Source organism: Mesocricetus auratus, unplaced genomic scaffold, assembly GCF_017639785.1.
Source record: "Mesocricetus auratus isolate SY011 unplaced genomic scaffold, BCM_Maur_2.0 Super-Scaffold_100004, whole genome shotgun sequence".
Lineage (NCBI taxonomy): Eukaryota > Metazoa > Chordata > Mammalia > Rodentia > Cricetidae > Mesocricetus > Mesocricetus auratus.
This window is the reverse complement of record NW_024429189.1, coordinates 86,287,875-86,314,477: the sequence shown is the minus strand read 5'-3', so window position 1 is coordinate 86,314,477 and position 26,603 is coordinate 86,287,875. Positions and strand designations below refer to the sequence as shown.

Genomic DNA, 26,603 nt, shown 5'->3' with positions numbered 1-26,603 from the left:
TCCAACTCTAAAAGTGAGTGGCACCACTTCCTGGATTTAAGTCCTGGATGCACAAAACAAAGGAAGAGAGCTATGGGCCAGCACTCATCTCTCTCTCTGCTTTCTGACAGCAGGAGGAGTGCAGCAGCTGCCTCAGGCAGGAGGAATGCAGTAGCTGCCTCAGACTCCGGTCACTGTGCCTTTCCTGCCATGATGGCTATTCCCCAAAATTTGTAAGTCAAAACAAATCTTTTCTCCCTTATTTTATTACAGCAACAGGAAAAGTTAACCCCAATCACTGTGCAGCCCTGGCTGGCCTGGAACTCTCTGCATAGATCAGGCTGTTCTGCTTCTGTCCCACAAGTGTTACGACTGACAGTATGTACTACCACACCTTACCTACCTCTGGATTCTATCAACAAAAGGCTGTACCAAAAGGGGAATGCTCTGTCTTGAACATCTCAGTCTTTATATTCATGAGTGAATAAACCTGCAAACTTTTAAAACTTTATTACTATTATTTTTTAATAATTTATTTTAGCTGGGCAATGGTGGCACACGCCTTTAATCCCAGGACTCAGGAGGCAGAGGCAGGTGGATCTCTGTGAGTTCCAGGCCAACCTGGTCTATAAAGCAAGTTCCAGGGCAGGCTCCAAAGCTACACAAAGAAAGAAACCCTATCTTGAAAAAAAATTTATTTTTATTTTTACTTTATGTGCACTGGTGTTTTGCCTGCACGCATATCTATGCGGTTTCAGATCTTGGAATTATAGCCAGTTGTGAGCTGCCATGTGGGTGCTGGGAATTGAACAGGGGTCCTCTGGAAAAGCAGTTCAGTGCTCCTAACCACTGAAGCACCTCTGCAGCCCTCTTTTTTATTTATTCTTTGTATATATGTGTGCATGTGTGCATGTGTCTGTGTATGAGTGCAGGGCCTTCAGAGGCCGAGTACCAAATTCTCTTGGCGCTAGTGTCACAGGTGCTCCTGGTTTACCGTAAACCTAACTTAGGTCTTCTGTAAGAGTGTACATGCTCCTAACAACGGAACCATCTCTCCACCTCAGCCTGTATGCTTTATAAATTAATAATTCTTCATTTGAGAAATTTTAAATAAGAGTTTTATTTTATTCATGTTTATATAGTTTAGTTGGCTTGTTCTGTCAATAAAGAATTTAGATTATGAATTTGGCAAGCATATTCCAAAAGTGATTTATGTCCTTTGCTGCCTCCACCTTATGGTGCTGGGGATCAAATTCAGGACTCTGAGCATGATAGACAAGTGGGCTTCCACCAAGCTACAGTCCAATCCCCTTTAAAAGTGTCACCTTCGCCCCTCCTCCTCACTGTGCCAGTCCTGACTAAGGGACCCTGCCAGACCTAGGTGCTGCTGTTTTCTCCTCTCCCCCAGGCAACTCTACCTTCCCTTTTAGTGTCACAGCAGGAGTGCCTGGCATCTGTCTGTGGCTACTGGCACTGGTAATTTGGATCATCAGGTGGTTAAATATTATTCCCAGATTCCCCTGTATAAAGGCTACTGTGTACTAAGTGATGCTTTCAGACCACATAAACATCTTGTTCCGCACAAACTCAAGCCCATCCAGTGGATTTTGAGAGTTCTGTATTCTTTTTTACTTTTCTCAGACTCAGACATTTGAGACAGAAGGATCACCACTTCAAGGCTAACCAGGACTATATAGAGAATACAAGGCCAGTTTGACCTGAATAGCAAAAAACCAAAACCAAAACCAAAAAGACAGCATATATAACTAATGGATATTAAATCTTCAGTTATACCAGAATTTGTTTGAGTCATGGAATGGACATGGGCTTAAAACCAGGCAAGGCTTTTTTTTTTTTTGCCAAGAAAATAGTTTGCCATTCTAGTCCTGGAACAAGTTCAGCTGTCAAATTAGTATTGACAAAAGCAGCAAAATTTCTGAACTGTCTTTATGGAAGAATATTTCCTATGGGATCTGGTATCTATTTCAAAGATTTCCTTTCAGTCAGACCATGAATTACCCAGAAAAAGGAAGAGAAGGCCCCTAGGACTGAGAGGAGACTAATGCAGGGGGCATTTATGGTCAGGCTCCAGCAGCCTAGCCAGGACGTTGGTAGTACAGACCCATGGTCACTGGAAACATCTAAAGTCCCCAGCTCTAACAGCAGAGGCCCAGCTGTCAGCCAGGCTCCTCCTCCCGTCCTCACAGCCTCAACCTGGGCTGGGTGCTGAGCTCACCTTCCTCAGGAGCTGAGCTCTCAGCTGAACTGTCTTTGTCTGAACTGCCTGAGGAGGCAGTTTTGTTGGCTTGTTTCTTCATGGTTCCTTTCTTCTCTATTTTTCTGGCTTTTCCTTTCTTCTTATTTTTATTGCTCCCAAATGTCCACTATAAGGGGGGGAAAAAAGGAAAATTGAAATAGGACTAGGCACTTTAATGAGGTGATACATGCTTATAATACCAGTATTCTTGAAGAGGAGGCAGAAGGACTCTGATTCTGAAGCTAGCCTGGGGCTGCATGGTGAGACGTTTTAAAAACAAACACAAAGCTTTTCCCAATTTCTGTGGTACAGATGGCAGTAACTGTTGAGGGGTGGCATGCTGGCTGAGCACACAGGATGGCTGAGCACTCAGGTGTGTCTCAGGAAGGCAGAGAACTTTCTGCAGGAAAAACAGACAAAAGCAAAGGGAGAAAGGACAGGCCACTTTTTGGCAACTCCAAGGAAGCAGATAGTAAAGTTAGATTGTTAAGTCTGAGTAGGAATCTTGTTTATAAGTCTGGCCTGTGAGGCTGGAGGGACAGCTCAAGCCTTAAGAGCACGTACAGATGATCCCATTCAGTCACAGAGACAGGCACTGAGTCACATTGCTAGTAAGTGCGTAACTAGATTTGGAGTGGTCAAAGACTTCACAAGAAACACTGTAGCAACAGTATCTCCTGCTCTCTGTGACTTTTATTTATTTTTCTGTGGGTAGTGTACATGTACATGTGAATGGGTATGCATATGACGCTTGTGCATGTACATGCTAGAGGTCAATGCCAAGTGTCCTCCCCTACTGCTCTCCGCTTTAGTGTTTGAGACAGGGTCTCTCACTGAGCCTGGAGCTCACGGATAAGCCAGATTGGCTGGAAGTGAGCTCCAAGGATCTGTTTGTCTTCACTGACCCCAGGAGTAGGGTTATGCACCACTATGACACCCAGCTTCTATGTGAGTGCTGGGGATCTGAACTCCTATCTTCATGCCTGCATGGCAGGCACTTTACTGACTGCAATGCTATAAAGACCGGGGGTTGGAGAGATGGCTCAGAAGTCAAGAGTACTGGCTGCCATTTCAGGGGACCCAGATTCAGTTCCCAGCACCCACATGGTAGCTCACAGCTATCTTTTAACTCCAATTCCAGGAATTTCAATACCATTTTCTGGCCTCCATGGTACAGGCACCCAAAGTTTACACAGATATATATGCAAGCAAAACACTCATTAACAACAACAACAAAAAGGGGGGGAAGAAGAAGTAGTAGTAAAAGTAGTAGCAGCAGCACTGGTAGTAGTAGCAGTAATCTGGATTACACTGTAACAATGTTTCATGAGATCTTGGACTTCTAAATTTAAGGAACCTGCAATTTGAGTAATGAAAACAACAGGTAGCACATGTTTGTACTTCCGGCCAAAAGTCTTTTGATATTCTAGAATGACTTTAGGTGAAAAGTACTTTATGAGTTTTAGTCTACTTTTTAATTTTCTATAAGGACTATGCACTAAATTATGATGATCCCTTCATCACCACAAACTATTCAATTCTGAAAACTAAAATTTCTACAGCTTCCACTTACACAGCATCTTTGCTCTTACTCTGTGCCTGGCTCACAAGGACCAGGACATTTATGCTGGGAGTGTTTGCTGTTGCTTTGGTAATTCTGGGGAGGCAGTCCACAGAAGCTATGCCCTAAGACCCACATTCTTACTTCACCCTGATAAAATATTGTTGAAGACTAAGTTGAACTCAAACTGGTAATCCTCCTGAGTGTTAGGATTATAGGAGTAATATAATTTACTGTCATTTATTTTTCATTTAAAGGAGAATTAAGATAAATCAACTGTATATTCTGAAATAAAATATGAGTGAATGTGACTTGTATAGGTGAATTAAGTTTCTAAACTGTTACATTTCAATACCTCGATCACCATATAGAAAGAAATTATAATTTTCTTTTAAACCTGAAGTTTCAGGCATTTCTAGTTTTAAATGCCAAAGGAAATTAAGTCAATTTAAAATAATTCAAAATAGTCCATATGTTAAATTCCTTTTTTAGTTAACTGAGCTAAAAATTCATCATTTCTAAACAGACAGTATTAAGAGTCAATAATGAACATTGTTCCAATGGTTGTTACATGAAATAGCACAAACACACACATAGTACTTGTTGTATTTATGTCTCAGTTAGGAAAATGGCTTCAGTCCACCTTTCCCAAACAGTGTTTGGCACTCTGGACTCTTCCTCAGCGGAAATAGGAGGCGGTTCAGAGTAAAAGATTGAACTACCAGGGTCATGTGAGTCAGAGTAGCTAGGTCTATTTTTGCCTACAGATGTGGATTTCTAATGAGCAACAGAGCCAAACTCTGGACTCCCAGGGGAGGTGAGTGTTGACCAGAGCAAAAACTACCTAAATGTGAAGTCACACAGTGAACCGGATCAGGAGAGAACTATGAAGTTCCCTGGCTTCCTCACCCTTCCACTCTCTTTCTCCACCTGAGCCCAAGCCCAGCAGCTCCCGCTCATCTCACACTCTGCTTTATGTGGAGCCAAAATCAAGGGTAAAAACAGGAGAAATCTAAATGCTGATCTAACATGAAAAGAACATTGGTTGTTCCTCTTCCAACAATTTTCAAAAGATGCCCACCTTATGAGGCTGACTCAATGAGGTCATGACACCAAAAGAAAATAACCAATAACGCAATGTGACCCTTTAGGGGAATTAGAATATTACACCGAAAATTAAATTTCTGGGGCCAGTGAAATGGTTCAGTAAGGGTGCTTGCTGCCATGCTTGACAACCTGAGCCAATCTCAGGAGCCCACATGGTCAGAGGAGAGAAGCAACCCCTGCAAGTTGTCCCCTGACCTTCTACGTGTGCTATGATTCATGCACGCTCACATGAACACACACAAAATCAAAATTCTTTTAAAAAGCAATTTTCTGGCTGAAGGTGTACTCAATGGTAAAACATTTAGCTATTATATGCAATGTCCTTTCTTCAGTTCCCAGTACCAGAGTGGGGAGAATCACCTGTATTTTCACTAGCCAAAAATAAATACTTAAAATTTGAGCATTTTGGGGAAGACTCAAAGAGTTCCAATTATCAAACTTTTTTTGCCCCTATAGATCATAGTTGCAATATTTTGTATAATCAGATATTCCTAGAAGTTTTTTGGCCTAAGCATATATAGTTGAATATTTGTGTAGTACTCATTCTCCTAGATACAAACTCAAAGTATAAATGAAGATAGTCAAGACTTGGCAAGAAGAAATGATATAGAAATATCTTCTTCAGCCACTGCGCTAGAGACTGCTCACCTATCCCTTCATAACCCTTATTCTCCTGACTGAGGAGGAGGAGTGAAGTCTTCACTGTCGCTGTAAATGGAGTGAGGGGAGACAGGACAGAACTGATGATGTTCCATTGTTTTCTTCACTGAGGATGAAGTTCAGGAAATGAGCTGGCTTCTGATAGTTTGTTTTGAGGATTGAGGCAGTAGTCAAGGGGAAGCTTTGTGATGCCTATCAAGAATCTAAATGATTTTTAAGACCCTCAGTACTATGAGATTTATATGAACTGGGTGTTTGTCAGAAGGGCTCTCTGTATTTGTTATTTTAGATACTAACAGCCACAAAAAGAGATATCTGAAAAGGCATGATTTCTGAACTTCAGTGTTTTGTTTACTTTTTTCCTGAAGATTAAAAGGGTCAGAGGAATTGAAGAGTAAACACAGCCTTATGCCAGTGTGAAGCCCCTGGCCTGCATCTGAACAGAGTACAGAGGCCAGAGCATCCCCAGTGAGAGCTACCCACAAGCTACCAAGAAAAGGAGGAGGGGCCCGGTTGTCCGGTTGTCAGTCAGAACTCTCTTATATTTTTGGTTGTGAGCCTAGTCTTTAACGACTGAGCCATCTCTCCAGCCCAGTCAGGACTCTCATACATATTGACATCCTGCTGCTCTCTTAAGCAAACTGTACATAAGCCTCACATAACACCAGGCAGGCGACTATATAAATACACAGCCAAGAAAGGCCAAACTAAGGACCAGAGGGAAGACATTTCTTATTTAATAAAACAGACTACAGTCTGACTCTCACTGAGGTAACAGCTTAATGGGCAGCAGCTGAATAACAAATCAGAAGACATGTACAGTACTACTCCATAGCATCCTGAGGGTGTGTAGATGTCACAAACAGCCTGGGACCAGTTTCCTTCCAAATAAACCAAAGATGGGATGGAACACAGGGTGGGGGGAGTGGTTGCTTCAGACTTGGGCAGCCTCCAGATACTGAGTACTATGAATATTCTGGAGGCAGGAGAACAAAGACACTTCCAGATTTCAGAGAGCCTCTAAAACGTAAAATACCTCCACACCCAGGTCTTGGGACGCAGAGCAGAAACCACTCTGGGTTTGTCATATTCCACCCCCCCCCCCCCCGCGCCTTGAGTCAGGGTCTTATGGAGCCCTGGCTGGCCTCAAATTCACTACATTGCCAAGAATGGGTTTGAACTTCTGATCCTCCTGCCTCATCTCCTAGCGCAGGGATTATAGGTATGTGTCTCCATGCTGGTTCTGAATTGGGTTTTTATGGGGGGGGGCATTTCAAGTAAACAGTGCCCAAGACTAATAGCTAGGCTACTAACAAACAGTGCTGGAACTGGGTCAAAAGAACTGGAAAAGAGCTAAGCCTTTAACCTGAGACCGTTTTCTTATCTGTAAAATACAAATAACACATTGACTTCACTGCTTATTGTGGGTAACATGAGACTAAAAAGGAAACAGTAAGAAAGGTGGGTTCAATCTCATTTGAACCATGTTCTAGCTGTGTGTGGAGCTCAGTGGTCCAGCAGACCACAACTAGAGACATGAAGATCAGAGGGTCAACTCAGACTGGAGAGGTCCTCACCAGCAGAGGACCTGGTTTAGCACACGCATCAGGTGGTCCACTGCTCTCTGTTAAGTCCAGTCCCAAAGTCTCGAGCCTCTACCAGTCCTGCATGACACACACACTTTTTAAAAAGTTCAAGTTCATTTTTGGCTACAGAGTGAGTTTGATGTCAGTCTGGGACATATTAAACCTGTCTCAAACAAGCACACAAACAAAACAGCCAGGCGTTGGTGATGCACACCTTTAATTCCAGCACTTGCAAAACAGAGGCAGAGGATCTCTGTGAATTCGAGTTCAGCCTGGTCTACAAAGCAAGTTCCAAAACAGCCAGGACTGTTACACAGAAAAAAACCTATCTTGAAAAACCAGAAGAAAAGAAAAAAGGAAAGAAAAGGAACAAAACAGGGAGTGGTAGTGCCCAAATTTAATCCCAGCGTTCAGGAGGCACAGGCAGAGGCAGGCAGACCTCTGTGAATTTGAGGTCATCCTGGTCTACACAGCAAGTTCAAGGCAGTCCAAGAGATCCTGTCTCCAAAACAAAACAAAATCCATGTTCTACATAAATGCAACACACTATTTTATGTTGGAAAAAGAAAATCAGAACTTCCATTGAGGTTATTTTACTCAGTTCTTCCCTCCTTTCTTGCGCTGATGTCAGAGCAACTTTCAGAGGGCTTCTGTATTTGCTGTTATAGATCCTGACAGTGGCCAACACAACTAAGATATTTGAGATAGCATGACTCTGCTCCTGAATACAGAAAATGAGTTGAACAGTATGCAACTTAATGTCAGTGTCAATCACATAAAGAAGACTGGAGGAAGGGCTCAGTGGTTAAAGGTGTTTGTTGCCTAACCTGAGTTTGATCCCTAGAGCCCATATGGTGAATGAAAGCTGCCCTATGACTTCCTAATGTATGCTGTAGCATCTACACACACACACACACACACACACACACACACACACACACACACACACACACACACACACACACACACACACACACTTCTATTGTATAATTAATCAATGTGCAAAAGATAATGTATTTTATAACCTGGTAATCACATAACTTACTAAAAGCATAAAGAATCTTTGTACTAAGTCAGAAAAATTAATAGTCAGTTATAGAGACAAAAACCACAAGTGGGAGGCTGCTGAGCGGTGGTGGCGCACGCCTTTAGTCCCAGCACTCGGGAGGCAGAGGCAGGCGGATCACTGTGAGTTCAAGGAGTTCCAGGACAGCCTCCAAAGTTACAGAGAAACCCTCTCTCTCTCTCTTTCCCTCCCTCCCTCCCTCCCTCCCTCCCTCTCACACACACACACCACACCACACCACACCACACCACACCACACCACACCACACCAACCACAAACTCTCTCTAGGCATGGTAGCAAATGCCTGTAATCCAAGCACTTGGGAGGCGGAAGGAGAAAAATCAAAAGCTCAAAGTCATATTCTCTGCTACACATCAAGTTTGAAGTTTGAGGCCAGCCTGAACTGTATGAGACCCTCCCTACCTCAAAAAGTAATTAATTAATAAAAATTTAAAAGTCAAACATTTAAAAACAGTAAATATATACTAATTATTGTTCAGGCAGAAATTTCTGCTTTTTCTTTCTTTTTTTTATTTTTTGAGACAGGGTTTCTCTGTGTAGCTCTGTAGACCAGGCTGGCATCAAACTCACAGAGATCTGCCGGCCTCTGTCTCCCTAGTGCTGGAATTAAAGGCATGTGCTCAGCTGAATTCATGAACTTTTGATTTAGCTATGCTTTTAAGATTTATTTATTTTTTGCCGGGCATTGGTGGCGCACGCCTTTATTCCCAGCACTCGGGAGGCAGAGGCAGGCGGATCTCTGTGAGTTCGAGACCAGCCTGGACTACCAAGCGAGTTCCAGGACAGCCTCCAAAGCCACAGAGAAACCCTGTCTCGAAAAACCAAAAAAAAAAAAAAAAAAAAAAAAAAAAGATTTATTTATTTTTATTTTATCAGTATTAGTATTTTTCTGGCACATATATATGTGTACCACATAAATGCCTGTTACCCATGGATGCCAGGAAAGACCCTTGAATCTACTAAAACTAGAGTTAGGAAGAGTAGGCAAACTGACATGTGGATGCTGGGAACCAAACCCAGATTCTCTACAAGAACAGCCAGTGCATTTTTTCTGACTGAGACAGGGTTTCTCTGTGTAGCCTTGGCTGTCCTGGAACTCACTCTGTAGACCAAACTGGTCCTGAACTCAGAAATCCACCTGCCTTTCACTCCCCTTCCCAGTGCTGGGATTAAAGGCGTGCGCCGCCACCACCACTCAGATGCAGCAAGTGCTCTTAAGCACTGGGCCAGGGTCTCAAGCATGGCCAGCATTCCCTCTGATTGTGAGCTACACCCTCATCCCAGCATTATGACCTTCAGCCACTGAAGTCTTTCCACTTTCTGAGACTTGGTCCATATGAAACAGAAAGAGCCTTGCTTATTTATATGTGTCACAAGAATCACTTACCCCATAAATACATTAGTATGTTTACTAAACCTAGGGTTTCCACTTAAAAAAAATTACTATACATAAAACATTCACTTATTCCCTCACTTGTTGGATCTTATTGTCTAGTGTATATATATTCTTCTAAATAGGAAATTGTCATAAGTTTTTCCATTCCCCCTGTCCCCTGTATCAAGTAGCAGTTATTTTGCTCTAAAATTAGAGAGCTTTTCTCCTTGTAACAAACTACTCACGAATGAACTCTTCCACCCGCTAGACTGGCCTTGAACTTGATATGGAGGTAAAGATGACCTGAACTCCTGATCATGTTGCCGCCACTTAGGTGCTGGATTACAGGTTTGTGCTCCCATGCCCAGCTCCCATTGACCTTTTAAATTAGTAGTTATTGGTTTGTAACTCAGCGAGTAAAGGCACATACTACCAAGTCCGATGACCTGAGTTCAATTCCTGTAAACCCACATGGAGGAATAAAGAACTAACTCTTCTTGTAAGCCATCCTCTTACCTCTACATGTGCATCATGGTAATGGTGCCCACACACATATGCTACACTCACAGAATAGTAAAACAAAAAAAGGGGGGGGGGCAGGTGGTGGTGGCACACGCCTTTAATTCCAGCACTTGGGAGGCAGAGGCAGGTGGATCTCTGAAGCCAGTCTGGTCTACTGAGCAAGTTCCAGGACAGCCTGCCTCCAAAGCTACAGAGAAACCCAGCCTCAAAAAAAAAAAAAAAAAAAAAAAAAAACAGACACATAGACAGATATGTAAAAAATTTAAAGGTTAAAATTAACTATTCTCATCAATTTTCTGTCCTACAAAAATCTAAGGGGACCAAAAAATACTAATGATGAAAGCAGTCAGGTACAGTGGCTCATACTGATAATCCCAGTACTTGGGAGGTGGGCACACAAGACTGTTGCGTATATTGAGACCCTGTCTCAAACCAGTGAACAAACAAACAAAAAGACAAAAATAAAGGTGCACATTTGAAAAATCTCCAGTGTTGTTCTGGCACATTTATACTCCATCTGACTGAGGATGGTCTTCAACAGCCAAAAATTTTTAAGAGGCTGGTTAGCAAGTAGCAAAGACGTAAAAATCAAAGCAGAAATAACATAGCACAACACTGTTTTTCCCCAGACAGATGTGTGGATGGACATTCATTATGGCAGAGAAAAAAAAGACAATAGCCCCTATCTGATTTCCTATTTCATGGAATTTTCTCGAATTCCCTACCCAACCTAAAAAATCTACAGCAAACTAATTCTGGATCATGGTACCACCACTAAGTTCTCTAGTCTCAGAGGAGTAGAATGAAAAATGAAAAAAGAAAAGAAAAAAAAACAACTTTGTTACCTTCCCAGCTGTCCAAAGTAGTAGAACATTTGCTCTAAGCCCAAATAAAGTGTTCTGTAAAGATTGTCCCCATCAGACAGGGCTACAATAAGCCTGTGGGCCTGGGGGCAGCAGAAGGAGTTAAGAACTTTATACTGGGTGTTAAAGAGATGACTAAGTGGTTAAGAACACTGGCTGCTCTTACAGAGGGCTGGTGACCTACATCAGACAATTCAAAACCACCTGTAATTCCAGTTTAAGGAGATCTAATGCTCCCTTCTGGCCCCCTCAGGCACCTGCACTCATGTACACATACCCACAGATAGATATACAATTAAAAATAAACCTTTCAAAGAATAACCTTCAAGGGGGAAAAGCTACTCCAAATTCCTTTCTATGGGTGATAGGGCACAACCTCACAATAAATCTTTCCTCCCTGGCTACACAAACAGCTGAGGAGTGGCAGGAGGTAGAATGATGTTTGGGTGTTTCTCCTTCTTTGAGACAGGATCCCGATGTACAGTCCCAGCTAGTTTCAAATTCAAGATCCTCGTGCCTTAGCCTCTCCAATGTTAGGGTCATCATACTTGGTTAAGTAAAGAATGCTTATATAGTCAGAACAAAGGGAACCCTAACTACAAAGATTTATCAGGACACTGGATCTATTCTAGCACAAACTGTGAGCTCTAATGCTGTGGATTTCACACACTCTTCCTAGTAGAGCAGTCAGGAAGGATGAAGGGGTGGTGATACAAGCCTCTAACCCTGCCTCAAAAAAAAAAAAAAAAGACTTTCTTGAAAGGCAACTAATGTTTGGCCCTTCCACAACAGAAAACAGTCACCGTGTAAAGCACACAATTCAAAGCTTGGCTCACACTACTAAGTTCTTGTAGGTCTTGGGTTATAGGTCTTAGTTTAAGGAAGCAAGGTCATCAGGCATCAGAAAGTCAGGAATCTTCATCAAATACTTGCCAATCACACAAGCCTAGCTCCTCCACACCCACCTCATCATCACTGTCCGAGGTCTCTGAGTCTGACGAGGCTGCAGGCTGACTCACAGGAGGCTCCTTCTCCTCAGAGTCACTGCGCTTCCGTTTTGCCAGGGATAAGAGCTCCTAAATGGGCAGAAATAGTCACATCAGTCCTGCTCAACAGAAAAGTGCTGTCTTCATCTCTTCCTGCCTGTGCTTTCACCTGAGTGCATACCCATGAGCACTGAGCACATGTGCAGACAGAAGACCAGTATTCACAGTGCAAAACCGAAGCTTCAAAATCTGCCCTCCCTGGAAGGAGTGAAACAAACAGGAAATGGAACTGGAGCTACCTTCAGATTTTCAGATTCCTCTCTACACTTCCAAGTACCAATCACCGATATTGATGGTAAGAGCTATGATTGCAAAGGTAATCTGCTTCATATTTCAAATGGCAGAGAACCAACACTCACTCCAAGGACCTTTTATTGTAGTTCATGGTAAATTCAGCTTTGTGCCTATTCAACCTAATAATAAGCTTACAAACTGTAAGTTTCTGAGATCATTTTATATTATGAAAATGTCAATCAGAAAAAAAGGAGGAATCAGGATCACACAATAAGTAAAACATGTTCTGGCCAGAATTCTAATCTGACACTTCCAACACTCCCATTCATCCCGTCCTGGTTTTTTAAATATAAGAGTGCTAAGGTAGTGGTGGTTGTCCAATGTCACATGGCTTCCTATAACTTCTCCCATATTCTCAGTCTGGTTGTTCAAAAATACAAAGGGTTACTTGCTCCACTCTCTGCAATAACAGCACCAGCTTACAACTGGACTGTTCTTACTAGATGCCAGCACTTTTCTCAGCATCTGAAACTTGTTCTTCACAACAACCCACAATATGTATTATCACCCCATTTAAAGATTAAGAAGGAGGGCTAGTGAAATGGCTCAATGCTTACTTCAAAAGCCTGATGGCCTGCCGGGCAGTGGTGGCGCACACCTTTAATCCCAGCACTCAGGAGGCAGAGGCAGGAGGATCTCTGTGAGTTTGAGGCCAGGCTGGACCGATAGCCTCCAAAACAATACAGAGAAACCCTGTCTTGTAAAAACCAAAAAAAAAAAGCCTGATGGCCTGATGGTCCTCAGAACCCACATTAAAATGGAAGGAAAGAATAGACTGCAAGAAGCTGTCCTCTGGTGTCTACACATGTCAACCCATACTCACTTATCATACACACTCACAATTTTACACTCACATTTAAAAAAATATCTATTTGTATTTTATGTGCATAGATATCTGTCTATGTGAGGGTGTTCTGGATACAGAGAGTTTAAGCTGCCATATGGGCACTGGGAATTGAAGCCAGGACCTCTGAAAGAGCAGTCAGTGCTCTCAACTATTAAGCACTTACACACACCTTTTATTTTATTTTATTTTTTTACACACACCTTTTAAAAGGCAGCATATGGAGCAGAAGAGGTTAAGTAATGTCTCTAAGCTGACCAATGTACTGAGTAACAGCTAGTACATGAGAATACAGGACTTGAACCTGGCATTAGAATCCTGACTCCTCAAGCAGTCATGATTTACTAGTCTAAAAACATCTCCTATTGTGCCAGAGAAAGTGCAGTTAATCCATACAGGCAGTAGCAACCCTTGATGATTGCAGTGCTACGCAATTAGAAGTGATGTGCAGGACAAATTTTAAAGAAGACTGTTACAAAGAGCATCTGTTTTTTTCTGCCAGTCTCCTTCTATTTTAGGATGACTGTCCTTCCTTAGCCAGGATGAGAAAATGACCTTCTGAGATTAACAGTTGACATGCCTCTTCTTCATAAGCAGTCATGAGATATCTGTCACTCTTCTCATGTTATTGAAAATGAGTACAGACTCTGAAAAGGCTAAAAGTCACAAGAATACCCCTTTTGACCAAAGGAACTCCTATAGACCAAATGCATAGTATGGAAATATTTATGCTTAATGGTTTAAAAATAATAGCTAGGCATGGAGACACATACCATTAGTCCCACTAAAACTCAGGAGGCAGAGGCAGGCAGATATCTGTAAGATTGAGGCCAGCCTGATCCTCAAAGTAAGTTCCAGAACGAGGCTTACATAGAGAAACCCTGTCTTGGAAAAACACACACGGTATCATTCATATAGATGGCTCTAAGAAATTAGCAAACACACATAGTTTATAACTACCAAAATCAAGATACAGGACCCCACCATCCCTCAAATTTCCTCCTTTCCCAGCAACCATGGTCATGTTTTCCATCTCTACAGATTTGCCCATTAGAGACTGGTACAAGAATGAATCACATGGTCTGTAGCCTCTTTGGGTATGACTTCTTTCTTTCGTTGTATATTTTTTAAATTATTTTTTGTGTGTACATGTATGTGGAGGTCAGAGGACAACTTCTGAATGTCTGTTCTTTCCTTCCACCATGCGGGTCCTTAAGTTCAGGTTTGACAGCAAGTATCTTTAACTGCTGAGCTATTTCACTGCCATGAGTATGACTTCTTTCATTTAGCATTATATATCTGACATTCATCCATGTTGTAACATGTAACAGTAGTCTCTCCCTTTTTAAAAAAGACTTTAATTTTTTAGATTTACTTTTGTGTATAGGTTTTCGCCTGCATGTATGTATCCATACAAATGGCTGGTCCTAAGGAAATAGAAAGAGGACATCGGATTCCCTTAAACTGGAGTTGCAGGTAACTAGATAGCTACAGATACCATGCATTTGGAACAGAATCCAAGTCCTCTATAAGAGCAACAAATGCTCTTAATCCCTGAGCTATCTCTCCAGCCCCATTTTATTATTTTAAATTATGTGCATATATATGTATGGGTTTATGCACATGTGAGTGTAAGTGCCTGTGGAGCCCAGAAAAGGGCAGCCAACAAAGTTACAGGCAGCTATTATTGCCTGACATGGGTTTTGGGAACTGAACTTGGATCCTTTGAAAGAGCAGTAACAGTTCTTAACCTCTGAGCCATCTCTCCAGTCCAAGTTTGTCTATTTTTAATACTAAACTTCATTACACTATATGAATATATCTCAGTGTATATCACCTAGCAGTTGAAAAACACTTTGAACTGTTTCCATTTGTGGGGCAATTTCATGTGTACAGTTTCTATTTCACTTGAGATAAAATCTAAAAATAGGATTATATGAGAATATGTTGATGGCCTTTGCTATTACACTTTGCCCTATATTAATGCAAAATTATAAACTTAAATTATTACATTTAAGATGGGGAAAGTCCTTCTGTATATATGTTTTTCTTATTGGTTGATGAACCAATAGCCAGTAGAGGCAGGAAGATAGGTGGGGCTTAGAGATGAGAATTCTGGGAACGGTAGGCAGAGAGGTGCTTCGAGGATGCCACGTAGAGACCGGGAGGATAGGATGTGCCAGGCGTTCTCTGGTAACATAAGGCCACATAGAAATACATAGATTAGTAGTTATGGGTTAATAAAGACAGAGCTAGTCAATAAGAAGCCCTAGCCATTAGCCAAAAGTCCTATAATGAATACAGCATCTGTGTGTCTTATTTGAGGCTAAGAAGGGACAAGAACACAAGAACACCAGGAACACCTCTCCCTCTCTCTCCCTCCCTCTCTCTCTCTCTGCGTGTGTGTGTGTGTGTGTGTGTGTGTGTGTGTGTGTGTGTGTGTGTGTGTGTGTGTGTGTACCCATGTACATCTGCAATGAAGCTCTGGAAGTCAAAGGACAACCTGGGAGAGTCAGTATTCTCCTTCCACCAGAACCTTTCACCTGGGTCTCAGGGACTGAATTCAGGTTGTCAAGGTTGGCAGCAGGAACCTATATCTGCTAAGCAATTTTGCATCACTTTAAGGACTTCAGAATTCGGTTTTAACACCAACTTATTAGAACATGTATTTAGATACACTCTTGCTCTGGTTTGAATATGCTTTGTTCCCCTAACTCTTAAAGTAGTTTGCTTTTGTTTTGAGATAAAGCCTCAATCTGTGGCCCTGGCTGTCCTGACACAGACATCTGACTGCCTAGAGTGAGGACGAAAGGCATGTGCCACAACACAGTTTCTTGCAGTAGTTTAATCCACAGAGAATTACTTGATGGTATTAAGAGGCGAGTAAGCTGATTTGGCTATGGTGTGCAGAAGTGGGGCTTAAGGAAGTTACAACTTCACAACTGAGTTTTGACAACTTTGTAAGCAGACAAACACATGGGACTATTCATGTCTCTCACCATGATGTCATGCAGCCTGAGTCTATACCATGTTGTTGGCTTCCAGCCTCCAAAACTGTGAGCTATGTACACCCTTTCTTCCTAAGAAGTAACCTAATTCATTACAGTAATGAGATTTTGACTACAGCTTGCAATCAAGTCCTTCCCTGAAAGAGCAGATATTATATTTAGTAGATATTCATTAAAAGTTACTAAAACTGAGCTGGCAGGATGGCGCAGCAGGTAAAAGGAACTAGCTATAAGTCTGAAAACCTGCATTCAATACCCAGAACCCATACAGTGAAAGGGCAGAACCAACTATCTCAAGCTGTCCTCTCAGAACCAACTATCTCAAGCTGTCCTCTGACTTCTGTACACTTAAAAGTGCACACACTGATGGGAGGCACTCAGAAGCAGAGGCAAGCAGATCTCAATGAGTTTAAGGCCAGCCTTGTCGACAAATCAAATTCCAGGACAGTCAGAACTGTTATATAGAGAAACCCTGTCTTGAAAAACCAAATAGGTAGGTAGGTAGATAAACACACTCTCTCTCTCTCTCTCTCTCTCTCTCTCTCTCTCTCTCTCTCTCTCTCTCTCTCTCTCTCTCTCTCTCTCTCTCTCTCTCATCCTGGGATCGAGAGCAAGATCCTGCAGCAAAAAATAAAATAAAATAAAACAAAACAAAAAACAAGAGGGCGGCCGGGCGTTGGTGGCACACGCCTTTAATCCCAGCACTGGGGAGGCAGAGGCAGGAGGATCTCTGTGAGTTCGAGGCCAGGCTGGACCGACAGCCTCCAAAACAATACAGAGAAACCCTGTCTCGTAAAACAAACAAACAAAAAAACAACAAAAACAAACAAACAAACAAACAAAAAAACAGGGCTTACTTTATATTAAAAACCCAATAAATGGCTTTCCATCAATGAACAAATGTATCTGATAAGCACATTTTCACTTTGTATAGCATATTAGCTACACTACAACAACAGTATAGCGACAACAAAGACCTTAATAGTGTGAAAACTGCCATCTCCACTTTTGGAGCTCAATTCAGAAAGCTACTCAGGGAATTCCTGATCAAACCACTACATGGCTCAATCCTTTCTATCCTAATGATGGCTCCTAGGTACAGATGACAAGAAAAACATGTCAAATGTATTGCACACATGAAGAGATTTTTATTATTTTTATTTGTGCGTGCTGTGTGCGTATGTGTGTGTGCGTGCGTGTGCGCACACGCGCACGCATATGCGTGCACACGGATGCACACATGCTTATGGAGGACAGAGGAGAGTGTCAGATCCCCTGGAGCTCAAACTACAGGTGGCTGGGAACCACACTTGGGTCCTCTGGAAGAGCTACGAATACTCTTAACTGCTTAGCCATCTCTCTATCCACAACATGAATTGTTTTTGTTTTCCAACACAGGTTTCTCTTTGGAGCCTGTCCTAAAACTCACTCTGTAGACCAGGCTGGCCTCGAACTCAGATCACCCTTCCTTTGCCTTCTGAGTCTGCATGGGGCAAACCTATCTGCCTTTTTCCTGTAGTCCCCTCCATAATTCCACACTGACAGGTCACGCTTCTTATGTCCAGTGATCTATTTGCTACCATCACTGCATTTCATCTCATCCAGTAAATACCTTCACATTTATCTTGACATGTCTTAAGAATGCTGTGTGGGGTGACACCATGATCTATCAAATTTAAACTAAACCAAAGATGTGCTTACAGTGCCCAATCTGTTCCAGGTCTAGCTGCAAAGATATGCCATATCTAGCTTGTACAGAAGTTTCAATCACACTGCTCAAAGGCCACATTTAAGTAGAGAGCACAAACTGAGACCCAAAACAAAGCAAGAGACCAGCTTGATAACATAAAGCTATAACCCAAGATACTGGAGAGCTTGTGGCAGGAGGATGTTAAATTCAAGGACTCGAGCTACAGAGAGTTCAAGGGCAGCCTAAGAAATTTAATAAGACTCTGTCTCAGAATTTAAAAAGGGCCAGGTGCTAACTGTGGTGTCACACATTTTCAGTCCTAGCACTTGGGAGGCAGAGGCAGGTAGATTCTTTGTCTACATAGCAAGTTCCAGGTCAGTAAGGGTTACATAATAAGATCCTGTCTTAAAAAGAAAAAAGAGGCTGGGGAGATAGATGACTTAGCTGTTAGGAGCACTGGTTCAATTCCCAGAAACCACATGGCAGCTCACAACAGTCTGTAACTCCAGTTCCATGAGACCTGACATCCTCCACAGACATGCATACTGGCAAAACACCAATGCACATAAAATAAAAAATAAAACAAAAAATGAAGCTAGACGGTGATGGTGTATGCCTTTGATCCCAACACTAGTTGGGGAGTGGGCAGAGACAGGAGGATCTCTGTGAGTTCAAAGCCATTCTGGTCTCCAGAGTGAGTTCCAGGCCAGGCTGTAAAGCTACACAGAGACCCTGTCTTGAAGAGTAAGGAAGGGAAAGGAGTGTCGAGAAGCAATGGCTCAGCAGGTAACAGTGCTTGCTGCCAAGCCTGACAAACCAAGTTCCATCACTGGGACCATGGTGAAAGAGTGAGCCAATTCTGAAAAGTCCTCTAACCTTCACATGCATGCAAAAAGTGAATAGTCTTTATCTTAGATGACCTACTAGAAACTGTCTAGGACCTCTGTTTGGCGTTTGTATAAAACATTAAGTATCCTTCCATAACTGTTCCTCATAAAACTTGGGAAATTTAAAAGTTATGCTTTTCACTGATATAGTTTCACGTTAGTAGAGGTAGATGTTGAAGGCTATAATGAATTTGTGAATGGCAGTGTTAACTTGTGAAGTGCTAAGTTTGTGTAATAGTGTTACATATAGTGCAACTTATTTACTAATTTCACTTGGCTTTTATTTGGAAATGGTGAGAGAAGCGTCTCTTGGCAGCTTTGATGAATTGTGTGCCCGTGCATTCATTCCTAGGTATGCTAGCCAGACACTCTACTACTGATCTCTACCTCCAACCCCCATGGCGGCTTTTGTATCAAAGCTTTTAAGAAAAATACAAAACCCTTGTGTTGGAGAGATGACTCAGTGGTTAAGAGCACTGGCTGGCTGCTCTTCCTGAGGACCTAGTTCAGTTCCCAGCACTTATATGGCAGCTCACAACTGTCTATAACTCCTGTTCCAGTGAATCTAATGCCCTCACACAAACATACATGCAGGCAAAACACCAATGTACATAAAATACAAATAATGAATAAATAATGATACAAATAATAAAGAGGAAAATACAAAACCTATTAAAAGTTTCTGTTGAGCCATCTTACCAGCCCAAAACTCATTTTAGACTTGGTTCTATTGGTATACTTATTGTTCAGTCAACAGTACAGATTGCTGTTTTTCAACAAATGTGTTAGGCTAGATGAACAAAATGCAAATGTTTGCCATTTACAAGATACTTAGAGCCATTTTCTTTACACTGGATTGCAGGTTATGAAGGAAGGGCAGATGTATATGGAACTTAGTAGTGGCCTGATGAGAGTGGCATTTAAGTTGAGACCTGGGACAGATGCTAAGGAAAGGAGACTAGGGAACTGAAGAATAAAGGGAGGATGCTGTGTGTTTATTTTTGAGAGACTGATGTTCACAGAAGCTAGGCAGGAAAGACCGAGCTCACTCATTAAACTCAAAGAAAAGCAGGGTGAGTAAAGAAGGGTGTATATGGCTTGCTTTGGTTTTCCAGACAGGATCTCATGGCCTCGAACTCATGGCAGACCTTTCCCCTCAGTATCCTATGTGCTGGCATTATAGATGTGAACTATCTAACCAACTGCAGAAGCAGAATCTGTTTTAACTCTGATAGAGAAGTCAAGGTTAATGGAGTATAGGCAACATTAAAAATAGAGATGGGCAGATCGATGGTGGTGTACACCTTTAGTTCTAGTACTCAGGAGGGAGACAGGAGGGTCTCTGTAAGTTTGAGGTCAGCCTGGTCACCAGAGTGAGTTCCAAGACAGCCAGGGCTGTTACACATCCCAAAAATCACACACACATAAAAAAAGATGACTAGAAGAGAAAACTTAAAGTTTGTTTAATATTATAAGTATTGCTTCAATGTTTCCATGGATGTATACCTTATTTTACTGCAAGCTGAGGTTACAAATAAATCTTTAGCCACATATAGTGGTACATGCCTGAAGTCCCATTACTCTCAGCTGAAACAGGACATCCACAAGTGGGAGCACCTGCTACCAACACCAACCCTAATGACCTGAATTCAGTCTTTGGGACCCACAGAGCAGGAGAAAACAACTACTGCAAGTTGCATTTTGACCTTCACATACATACCATGGCATTCAAGCCTACACACACACACACACACACACACACACACACACACACACACACAGAGAGAGAGAGAGAGAGAGAGAGAGAGAGAGAGAGAATGAATTAATCATCAAAGCTGCCAGAGACTTATCTCTTCTCTAACCATTTCCAAATAAAAGCCAAGTGAAATTAATAAATAATTTGCAAACTATATGTAACGCTATTACACAAACTTAGCACTTCACAAGTTAACAATGCCACTCACAAATTCATTATAGCCTTCAAAATCTACCTCTACGAACGTGAAAAGCATAATTTTTAAATTTCCCAAGTTTTATGAGGAACAGATATGGAAGGATACTTAATATCAATGCTTTATACAAAACACCAGAGGTCCTAGACAATATCTAGTAGGTCATCGAAGATAAAGACTATTCTTTTTTTTTTTTCCAATATGGGGGTTGGAACCTAAACCCTCCTGCAAGCTAGGTGAGCACTTAACATTAAATCATATTACTAGCTCTCTTTTGCCTGTTGAGATGGTTTCATCAAGTTGCCCAGTTAATCTAGCCATATTCTACAGTACAAACAAGCCTTGAACTTGTGATTCTTCTGCTTAGGCTAAAGTAGAGTGGCTGGGATTACAAGTCCATGCCACCAGGCCATCTTTGAAGACAAATTTCATTGCTGTCATTTCAAGTTGGTGAGAGAAAAAAAGAAACCTATAAAACAGGAATGGTGGGTCACACTGTAATCCTAGCATCTGGGAAGCGGAGGGAGGCAAACTGTCCTAAGTTTCAGGCCAGGTTAGCTACAAGTGAGACACTTCCTCTCTAAAAAGAAAGGAGAAAGAAAAAAACCATGGATATACCTGAGCAAGTTTTGAGAAAGGCAAAGCAGAAAGAAAGCAGGAGTCATGCTATGTAGTCCTGTCTGGCCTTGAACACTTGCTCCTCCTGCTTCAGGTTCCTGGGTGCTAGGGTTACAGCTGTGCACTGCCATGGCAGGTCAGGGCCGAGTAAAGCACCAATGACAAGTATCCTGCAGTTTAAAAATGGAAAAGGAATAATGTGGCCAAAATAAAAAACAGGGTCAAGATCAGGTTACATGCAAAAGGAAAATCCTCCAAGGCTTGGAAGAGTAGTTCAGTGGCAGAGCATGTGTCCAGAGTGTGTGATGCCTTGGGTTATTTTCAAGAGCACACACACACTCCTTCCCAAGAAGAAAGAATCACTGACTCAAGAAAAAGAATCTCTAGGGCTGGAAAAAAGGCTCAGTGATTAAGAGCACTGGTTCTTCCAGAGGACCTGGGTTCAATTGCCAGCACCTACATGCCAGCTCATCATTATCTGGAACTCCAGTTCCAGGGGATGCAACACCCTCTTCAGTCCTCTGTAGGCACCAGGCATGAATGTGGTACACCAACATACAAGCAGGAGTCAGGCAGTGGTGACACATGCCTTTAATCCCAGCACTTAGAGCACAGGCAGGCAGATCTCTGTGAGTTAGAGGTCAGCCTGGTCTACAAAGTAAGTTTCAGGACAGCCAGGGCTACACAGTGAAATCCTGCCTCAAAAAAACAAAATCAACCAAACATACATGCAGGCAAAATATCCATATTCATAAATTTTTTAAATTAAAAAAAATAGTAAAGTACCTCTAGAGGCTAGGTATAAAGCTCAGTAACAAAACATATACTTAGTATGATATCTTGGGTTCAATGCCAGCAGCAGCAATGAAAATACAAAAAACAAAGCCGGGCGTTGGTGGCGCACACCTTTAATCCCAGCACTCGGGAGGCAGAGGCAGGCGGATCTCTGTGAGTTCGAGGCCAGCCTGGTCTACAAAGTTAGTTCTAGGACAGCCTCCAAAGCTACAGAGAAACCCTGTCTCAAAAAAAAACCAAAAAAAAAAAAATACAAAAAACAATTAAATCATATTAAAGATTTAAATGAGCTAGCAACTTTGCCACTTTTAGCATCTGTCAGGTTCTTTGGGTTGCATGTATGCTCTTAACTTGGATACACTATAGGAAACACAAGCACCAATTTCTTTCCCCAACTAGTTACAATGTCTTACTAAGACTAACTTACATACAAAATAGTGGTCTTAATCATGAACATGAATCCTAATTGCCTAGCCTGTGCCTGTTACAAAACAGAATTCAGGACTTTAGTCTCTGAGGGTCTGATATAGTAGACATGAGGTAGGAACTATGCCCCTCACCACCCCCCAACCTACTGTTTTGTTTTGTTTTTTTACTTTATTATGTGTGCCTTTTTAAACTGGAACATCTGTATCATACTTAGTGTTGGGTCCTTCTTCTAACCACCAAGGAAAGCACAAGCAGCTTTCCCACCAACTCTTCAGTAAGTACCCATTTGCAGTTGCTATAGTAATTCTGACATAATGAAAACTCAGGAGAAAGGCCTCCTTACTAACTGTACACCACTCTCCTATTAGACACTGGCAGATCTGTCATGGTTTGTTCTTTCTACAAGGACCATGAACTAACCAAGCCCAAAGTCAACACTCCAACAAAACCTCAGCATTAGTCAGGAAAGACCCGAGATGCACTGGCTATGCTCTGCAAACTCCTTAAGATCTTAAAATCAGGGTTGGACAGATGGCTCAGAGGTTAAGAGCAATGACTATTCTTCCAAAGGTCCTGAGTTCAATTCCCAGCAACCACATGGTGGCTCACAATTTGTAATGAGACCTGGTGCCCTCTTCTGGCCTTCAGGGATATATGCAGGCAGAACACTAATAAATAAATCTTTTTTTTAAAAAATCTTAAAATCAGGTTGACTAAAATTTCTTCTAAAAGCCTTTGGTAAGGCCATCCAGAAGAGAGAGATGTTTCTCTTGGATTCCTTTGAGAGTGTGGCACAGTGCTAAACAGACAAAAACAAGCAAACAGAAGGCACTGGTGCCCCTGTTAGGATGTACAAGGAAGGACCTTGACCCAGTTCCCATCTGACTGCAAACATGCCAACAGGTGGCTGAAAGGGAGGTAGAACTGCTGGGAAAGTGTTTGGTACCACACACAAATCTTACACTCCGTTTTTTTTTTTTTTTTTGGTTTTTCGAGACAGGGTTTCTCTGTATTGTTTTGAAGGCTGTCCGGGAACTCGCTCTGTAGACCAGGCTGGCCTCGAACTCACAGAGATCCGCTGTCTCTCCAGCCCCTGCAAATGTTCTTTGTGTATCAAGTAATATATCTCTACCACCAATGGATGCACTCCAGCCACTCATCAGAATTCTGTGGGAAAATCATTGAGGTCAGAATAGCTGGTAGTTGTGCCGGGTGTTGGTGGCGCACGCCTTTAATCCCAGCACTCGGGAGGCAGAGGCAGGCGGATCTCTGTGAGTTCGAGGCCAGCCTGGGCTACAGAGTGAGTTTCAGGACAGCCTCCAAAACAATACAGAGAAACCCTGTCTCGAAACAAAAACAAAAACCAAACAAACAAACAAAAAAACAAAACTAAGACTATATATACGAACACAATGTAGTAGAAAAAAATATACCTGTAAATATTTGGGTTAAATTCCATTTCTACTACCTACTAGGGAATTACTTAGCTCCTTTAATCTCATTTTCTTCATATGTAAAGTGGGAAAAATATGTCCAACTTCAACATGATCTGAAAATGTGACCACGTAAACAGAGCACTTAATCATGGTATCTGTTTTATTCCAGATATAACATAAATTATTACATCTATACTCCACAAAACAGAGGGACAGGGATATGGCATAGATTCTAATCTTTCTTCCAGTTTAAAAATTTATCAACTTTTATAAACAGCAATACATTTCTGGTAGATTTTTAGGAGCCTTTCAATGAAAATGCCTCCTATTTACTCACTCAATTCCTATCACTAAACAGGGCTTCCTGTCTTTGGATAGTCCTTTACTGGCCCCATTACTTTCCCACCTCCCTTTTAAAAGTTTTGTGGGGGTTTTTTTGGGCCAGGTATGGTGATCCATGCCTATAGCCCTGCACTCAAGAGGCCAAGGCAGAAGAGCTGACTTAGTTCAGTAACACACTAGGCTATAATCTGAGACCTGTATCAAAAAAGAAAAACTGGCCAGGCAGTGGTGAGACTGAGACAGGCAGATCTGTGAACTGAAGCTAGCCTGGTCCACAGCATGAGTTCCAGGATAAACTCCAAAGCTACACATAGAAAGAGATGGGGGTGGGGTCTTTTTCTTTAGAACTTTACCAGCCCTTCCCTCTTAAAAGTTCTCTCTCTCTCCTTTTTTTTTTTTTTTGGTTTTGTTTTGTTTTTCGAGACAGGGTTTCTCTGTATTGTTTTGAAGGCTGTCCTGGAACTAGTTCTGTAGACCAGAACTCACAGAGATCCTCCTGCCTCTGCCTCCCGAGTGCTGGGATTAAAGGCCTGAGCCACCAAAGCCTGGCTAAACCCTCTTTTTTCAAGCCCTAATTAATCCTGAGACCTCAGGTATATTACTAAAGACTACCAAGAAGGCTTTTATTCAAAAACGTTTGTAGTTTACACCAACATTATTATAAACATTTGATCCATTCAAAACACAAGGCTGATGTTATACCGCTATTTTACAGTGGAGACCAAAGGTACACGGCTAGAAAGCACTAGGACTCGGAATTTCAGATTCTGAATTTAATAATCTACTCCATTTATAAAGCTACTGTATCTTGCATACTCTTCCTTTATGTCACTTACTCATGAAACATGGAGGAAACCATCTTTGTATCTCCTGATACCATCAGAACACTGCTACAAGAACAGTTTCCTCCCTGCAGTGTTTTCTAGAGTACACAAGTAATGAGGGCTACGCCAAGTCACTAAGGCCACAAAAAATGTGGGCTACTCCAAGCAAGACACTAAGGCCACAAGTTACTTTCAATACTTGCTTCCCGATCTTCAAGTGAAAAAGAATTTCGGGCTGCTGCATAAAAAAACAAAAAAAAGGCGAAGAGCTTATGCCACAGTCCCTCTATGTTGCCCCACAGTTCACAACTTCCAGTTATCCGCCCTTTTGCCTCCTCCCGAGAGGGTTTTGTTTTGTTTTTTTCTTTTCTTTTTTTTGTCTGACATCCCAACGGGAACCATTTCGACGGTAAATGACCCTAATCTCCAAAGAGACTACAGCTAAGTCTTCCTCCCAAAACACCGGGGAAGCTCTTCGGACATTTATGGTTGTGCCTCCTACGTCCACATGCTGGTCCGAAAAACTTCATCTTCCAGAGTCCACACCTTCTAGGCTCTTTTTCCCTCCCACAGCCCCATGCTCACCCTTGCACCTCCTCCGAAATCTCCCAGCCATTGGGGTTGGCGGGTGATACTTCCTATCTCACCCGGCCCGGATCTCCCCGGCCTGCAGTCATGACGCCCTAATCCGGCCCAAAAAGACAGCGGCCCCCTTCAGTACCCCAAACCCCGAGGCCCATCAGCCCGGATCCCTGCCCCGCCTCCCGGCTCAAGGCGCCAAGTCCTCGGGGCTCCGTCTCCAGGCCTGGGCCGGGCTCACAGGGCCTAAGTCTCAGCGGGGAGACAGGCAGGGGCTGCAGAAGCCGGCCGGACACCGGGCGGGCCGGGCGCTCGAGCCGGGCGGCTCCCAGCTCCCGTGGCCAGGACTCAGCCCTCCCGCTCCGCCGGCCCGCGCCTCCGCGGCCTGCCCTCACCTGATCCAGGTTCTCGTCGCTGCCGCTGTCCTCCGTATCCGAGTCGATTACGACACGGCCTTTCCGTTTCTTTACCATGGTGGTCCCCCGGCTCCCACGCCGGACGCCGCCGGGACTCCCCTCTTGCCCGCCTGCCAGTGGGACCGCCACTGCCACCACCGCCGCCGCCGCCGCCGCTCGACCCACACAAAGGCGACCGCGCATGCGCGCTCCGCTCCGCCCCTGGCCCCGCCCCCCACCAAGCGCACGCCGTTCGCCGGTGCCTGGCGCTCCGCCCCGCCCCACCCCCGACGCAGCGCGAGGGGCGGAGCTACGGTCCCTCAGGTTCCGGGCGGGAGTTACCCAGTCTCTTTTCGTGGGCCGGAAGCTGAAGCGGTGTTGGAGATGTGGGCTGCCCAGGGGTTTTCTGCTTGAAACTAGTTTGAGTACCAGGACCAGGGTCCACTCTGAGGAAGCTCATACGTCTT

At 42.9% G+C, this 26,603-nt stretch overlaps 1 protein-coding gene across 1 annotated transcript in view; it reads right to left on the bottom strand.

The window, feature by feature from the left end:
• Window positions 1–26,358, bottom strand: part of Rtf1 (RTF1 homolog, Paf1/RNA polymerase II complex component) — a 54,179-nt gene extending 27,821 nt beyond the window's left edge. Inside the window, exons 1-3 of the mRNA XM_005064716.4 lie at window positions 26,137–26,358; window positions 11,963–12,073; window positions 2,216–2,363 (exon numbers count right to left, since the gene is read on the bottom strand). Of these exons, the coding sequence (XP_005064773.1) occupies window positions 2,216–2,363; window positions 11,963–12,073; window positions 26,137–26,340 (463 nt within the window). The 5' untranslated portion in view covers window positions 26,341–26,358. The remainder of the gene's footprint in view (window positions 1–2,215; window positions 2,364–11,962; window positions 12,074–26,136) is intronic.
• Between the last annotated feature and the right edge of the window lie 245 nt (window positions 26,359–26,603).